General features: G+C 53.2%; 1 protein-coding gene across 6 annotated transcripts in view; it reads right to left on the bottom strand.

Moving 5' to 3' along the window:
• Window positions 1-460: 460 nt before the first annotated feature.
• LOC121439671 (fibronectin type III domain-containing protein 4) overlaps window positions 461-5649 on the bottom strand; it is a 92569-nt gene continuing 87380 nt past the window's right edge. For 3 of the 6 annotated variants that reach the window (XM_041640238.1, XM_041640236.1, XM_041640235.1), the window contains 4 exons: window positions 2795-2999; window positions 2283-2372; window positions 1865-1989; window positions 461-1694 (listed from right to left, as the gene is read on the bottom strand). In XM_041640238.1, the coding sequence (XP_041496172.1) occupies window positions 1659-1694; window positions 1865-1989; window positions 2283-2372; window positions 2795-2999 (456 nt within the window). In that variant the 3' untranslated portion in view covers window positions 461-1658. Of the gene's footprint in view, window positions 1695-1864; window positions 1990-2282; window positions 2373-2794; window positions 3000-3156; window positions 3273-3361; window positions 3506-3681; window positions 4076-4140; window positions 4295-5649 lie in introns of those variants that run through there. The other 3 variants (XM_041640240.1, XM_041640239.1, XR_005973277.1) reach the window with 3 other exon arrangements.

Genomic DNA, 5649 nt, shown 5'->3' with positions numbered 1-5649 from the left:
GAGTTCAAGGCTGCTTGCCGAAATCCAGATGTCTTTATGGGTCAGTGCAGCAGACAGAGCTGGGCTGGCCTCCTAGCTTAGAGCTCTGTGACACCTGGGGCTGGGGATTGACTAAGAAAAGATACTATTGTCTTTATTTTGTTTGATTGGAATGCTCTCAAGAATTTTTGTTCTAAGTTTTTGCAGCATATCAGACAGATTGACTGAAATTCAGAAAAGAAGGCCTTCTCTCTCTAAACGGTCCCAGGTTGGCAAGTCCTATACCCCCCAAAAGCATAGCATATGATCTCCAGACCGAAGCTGGGTCCCAAAACTTTGCATGCACAGTGGTTGCCAATGGCAACGAATATTTCTTTCCCCACCACTACCTCCCTCTTGAAAAATTAAGAACAAGTAGAGGGCAATTCCCATTTTTTACAGATAACACAAATAGGTCCCAGAACCCAGATTATATTTTTTCTATAGGGGCATCCAAACCCCTTTGTTTTATTTCTAGAATGCTCTGGATATGTTACAGAGTATAAATATAAACGCCTTTATGGATTACAATTATTAACGTTAAACGAACAGAGACATAGATGAAAGAGAAAACGGAGTGGAGGCACTGGTATGCACAGGGTGAGGATACATGGCACCAAGGGACACATCCGTGATAGCTGCTCTTTTACTAGCCCCCCCATGACCCTGCTCAGTCCTTCTGACCATTTTCCCAGAGGGAATGGTGGAGTTGAAAGAATGGGGAGGGGGTCGGTTATGTAACCCAGTGGTAGAGCATTTGCCTGGTATGCACAAGGTCCTGGACAAAGATAAAAGAAAGAAAATCTACTGGCCCTTTTATGGTGACATGGCCTGGTTTCCATTGGTGCAAAAACTTCTGTGTCTTCTCATTGCACCCCTCCCCCACAATTCAACAAAGCCAAAAAAAGGAGGCTTCTAGATTCTGCACCTTTTCCTTGTCTTTTCTTCACCCGTCTTAGACGAAAACACGGACACAAACATCCTATAATGGGTCTGTTCCTTTAAGTTGGTGGTGGCGTGAGGGGCCCTTGGAGAGCTGAGAAGGTGTAGAGATGCCTTCAGCATACCATACAGTCAGTTCCGGTTTGTCCAAGAACCTTTATTGGAAAAATGTCCCAGGGGTGAGATCACCAGCAGCGGGAGGGGCTGCCAGGTGAGAGGGGAGCACCTGAGGCTCCGTGGAAGACATTGGAGTAGTGCAGTGTGGCATCTGCCTCGAGGCCCAGATGCTTGCTTCCTCTTCCTCCGTGGAAGAGGGCAATACAGACAGAAACAGCCCTCTCTGAGGCCCAGAGGCAAGCTGTAGGGGCAGCTAGTGGATGCCAATGGTCCTGATGCAGGTGAGATGGGGCCCCATTTGGGACCTATTGGGATAGAGTCGAATAAATGACTCCCCTGGACCTGGGGGATAGGAGATGTTCCATTTAATATCCACTCCCAGGTCCAGGGGTACAGATTCTAACAGACCTACCTTCTGGCCCTGCTCACAGTGGAAAGAGGATGGGTACCAGCCTGGGATTCTGGGAGTGCACAGCCTTGTGGGAGTCTCAGAGAGATCACCAACTTAGGCTTCCCTGACCCCACCCCCCATTATCAGTGCATCTCTCTTCTGGTTCTGGTTCTTCAGTCACTCAGTTCACTCAAACGTCGATGGTGTTGATAGAAGGAGACTTTTTCTATGAGAGAAGATTACCCAAATCTCAAATTTCAGACAGGTAAAGGTGCTGCTCCCGCCTTCTGGACATCCCATTCCCGCCCCACCCCCCTTCGCTGCCTATTCTGCTTTTCACTGAATACTCCTGGGCACCCAGATCACCCTTCTCACACTCACTGGTCCCCACGTCACCTGTCTTGTCCCCACTGGCCTTCCCTGAGGACTCTGTTCAGGACCCTTCCCCTTCTCCTTGGGGTTGTTGTTGGAGTCGTTGTCCTTGATGATGTCATACTGACGGCAGAATAGCCCGATCACAGCTGAAACACAACAAACCATCTGAGCCTTGATCTTGACCTCTCATTCACAGCCTTGAGGCTGTAACAGCCGCACGACTTCTAGAAAATCCTGGAATCCCTGGGGCCCATACAACCGTCATCCCTGGCCATGCAATAGCCTTCTCTCTTTCTCCTCAAACTTGTCCTGATTACCTCCCTCCACCAGCCATTCCCCTCCCCCCCACTCCTTTTCTCTCCTTTTTCTCCCGACGGGTAACCTTCACCACTTCCCACTATCATGGTCCCAAGTCCCTGGCTCCTCATCCGGTACTCACCAGCCCACATGAGCAACACCACCACGATGATGACCACTTCCCCGGTCTGCAATGGCCGCTCTCCATCCAGACCCTCCACTGTGATGTCTCCTAAGGAGAGAACCATCCTCTGGGTTACAGAGGACCCACTGGACAGCTCTGTTATGTACAGAAGGGGGATGCTGGGGGTTAGAGTCAGCGGGACCCATCATCGCCCTTCTCAGGAAGAAGCCTGTGGTGGGCAATGTTTAGATACCAGTGAGTGATCACAGAAATTGCTCATGCAGGCCATGGCAGGTGTGATGTGAGCTTGGGTGAAAGGAAGCAGGAAGCCCTTCCCCCCCAAAGGATTCATTAGCAGTGTCTCTGTAGCTGGTCCCCTGCCCACCTGTTTTGCTTTCCGTCCCTGGCAGTAGAACAAATTATATCATCTTTCTATTCATCTGAGCTAGAATGCTGTTAGCGTTAAGCAAGTCAATGAGAGGTTAAAACCCGGTTCAAAAGCTGGAGACTCTTCTAACACAGGCTCTCACCTGGGCTGGAGCTGTTGGAGGGCAGCCTGTCAGAACCCTTGAGAGTACGGAAGTGCACACGGGGCCCTGGAGGACTCTCTCCCCGGAGGCCGATGCTCCTGACCTGCACGGTGTAGTCACTGTCTTCAGCCAGGCCCCAAAGAGCACAGGCCCTAGTGGTGGTGTTCACCTCCCTGATTACACGCTGCCCAGGGCCATTCTGTCGCTGCAAGAAGATGTAGAGAAAGAACAACCTAGCCCTGGTCCCTGACCATGAGGCTTAACACTCGGGATTCTGTAACATCCAAGCACTCCAAAGGAGTAATGTGCAGGGGTGTTCAGAGAACCAAGGGCACAGGTTGGGGAAACAGGGTGATTCGTACTTGCTGGGAAATGGAGTAGCCAATGACGATGTTGCCTTCTGGGACGTCCCAGGACACAGTGGCCGAGTTGGCTCTGAGATGAGTGACCGTCACATTCACAGGAGAGGGAGGTCGGTCTGGGGGTGCCAGGGTGTTGACAGGTTAAGAGGTTTCACTTCCACACTAGCTCTGACGGACCCCCACTGCGGGCGTCCTCTTCACTCACCTGCTCGCACAAAGCCCAGGTCACAGCTGACCAGCAGGAGGACCGTGGGACTCAGATATGGGGAAAGAGGCATCAAAGAAGCCATGGTTTCCACCGAGTTCGCCGAGGGGCCCGAGGCATCCGCTTAACATCCAGGCGGGGATCCTGGAAGAGGCAGGAGTTGAGAGGGTCAGGAGCTGTCCAGAACGCGAGCGAGGTGCAGCAGCTCTCCCAGGCTTCCCACGGCCCATAGCCCATTTTCCCCGCTCCTTTCCCGCCTCCGCATAACCCTGGTGCCCACCCCAGCCCCCACCCGCGCAGTCGGATCAGCCCACACCCACCTGCCGGGTCCTCGTGGTCGGTCAGGCCTCGGGGGGTTGTTCGGTGCCCAGGGGGCGGCCCATCGCCGGACTGGCGCTGGCCCTACCCCATCCCGACGCGGGCCCGCCTAGGCGGGCAGCGCCAGCCGAGCTGCGGGCAGAGAGGGCAGAGGCGGAGTGGCCGCGGGCCGCGGGTCTGCGGGGCCCCCAGCGTTCCCGAGGGCCACGGGTAGTCTGTCTCTGAGCAGGGGGCGTTGCCGGCGAGGCCTGGCAGCTGGCCTGCGTCCCCAGTGCAGAGGACAGTGCGGCGGCCGAGGCTGGTCCCCTGCAGCGGGATGTGACCGTCCGGGCCAGCCAGCCGCCTCCTTCTGCAGAGCTGGCCACGCGCGCTCCGCTGCAGCCCGACTGGGGCGCGTGGGTCCGCCCCGCCCCGCTAGGGTTCTCGTCGCCGTCATCCTGCCCCCCCCCCCCATTACCTACCCGCCAGCCTTGTTCTCTCGGGGCTCCTCCCACGACCCTCCCAATGGCGGCCTGCTGGGCCCCTATTTCTTCATCCTCCCGGCTCTAGTAGATGAACAGACTGGGGTACCCGGACAGGTGCAGATGCGAGGGTCTAGGGCACCTGAAAGAGCCCCTCCTTCCCGGCATGAAATTAGCCAAGTTAAGAGGAGGCATTTCATCTCCGAAAGCAGGAGGGGGCTGAGAGGCTGAGAGGAGAGGAGACAGTGGTGGAGATGATAATTGTTTTAACAATCTCTTGGAGACTGCGTCAGCCTTTAAGTCTCTTTCCCATTCATGATCTGATTGGATTCCATTCGCTTTCTTATTCATTCTTTCATTTTTTTTTTCAGCAAATATTTATTGAGCATCTTCGGTGTGCCTTCCTTTAGAAGAGCTGGAGATGACTTAAAAAAAATGCTGGGCATATAGGAACAATTAAAAAACAGATCTCTCTCTCTCTCTCTCTCTCTCTCTCTCTCGTGTGTGTGTGTGTGTGTGTGTGTGTGTGTGAGTAATTCATTCGGTTTTAGAGAAATCCATTAACCTGCGCCTCAGGTTTCTCACCTGTAAAGCATAGAATCCTGGAACAGAGCTTAGACTATCAAATGTGACAATGCTGGACAAAGGCCTTTAAAAGCCTCTGCTAGTGTATGAAGTGCTGTTCCTTTGCGCCAACTTGCTAGTTGTTGCAAAATTCATTCAGGAAGCATGTAAGTCCTTAAATTATTTCATAGTTTAGCTGAGTGTGAAATCTGTGTAATACTAAACAACTGACCACTCCTCTGAGCCCATCTAAACACAAGGCTGTCAGCAATGACCCTAAGTGTCCACGTATCCGGGGATGCCTACCATTTGGGGAAAAGAGACTGGCTGTATTTAGGGCAGGTTTTTTGGTTTTCATTCTTCTTACAGTATTTCTATTTCCGTGAGTTTTCCTCTGTGATATCCAGTTCAGTGCATGTACACCTGGGGCCCAGCAGCTTCTGTTGCTTTTCTTTCTGGATAAAATGGGCCAGTGGGGCAGAGAAAGGCTGCATGCTGACATGTGATCAAGCCATGGCCCTGGTCCTCTGACTTCTACTGACCCCGATCTCTGGCCTTCAGAGGTATTCGTGCCCCAGAGTTCTCTTTGCTCTGAACTGGGTGTTGTTCTGCCCATCCAGGCTCCCAGCCTTCCAGAGGGTCCTGTGTCTGAAGGGCAAGCACAATGCCCTTCTGGTCCTCTTGTTCAAGAGCAAAGCAGAAGCTGGCAAGACAGAGGGTGTGCAAAGAGGACCCTCGGGAGCTCCCACGGAGGGCTGGGAACTAGTGACAGGAGCGGGTGTTGAAGAGAGGAGTGCAGAGGTGGTGCTCAGAGACACAGAGCCCGCAGGTTAATCATCTCCACGGCTCAGATAAGACCCTGCAGCTGGAAGCAAAGCTATTGTCACCAGAGAGGTTTGTGTGACTGCAGAGGCAGGAAGGACGGAGTGTCTGCAGTACAGGGCC

The sequence above is a fragment of the Microtus oregoni genome, unplaced genomic scaffold (assembly GCF_018167655.1).
Source record: "Microtus oregoni isolate MIOR12 unplaced genomic scaffold, Mior012 000062F_ref0000492, whole genome shotgun sequence".
Lineage (NCBI taxonomy): Eukaryota > Metazoa > Chordata > Mammalia > Rodentia > Cricetidae > Microtus > Microtus oregoni.
This window is presented reverse-complemented; position numbering and strand designations above follow the sequence as displayed.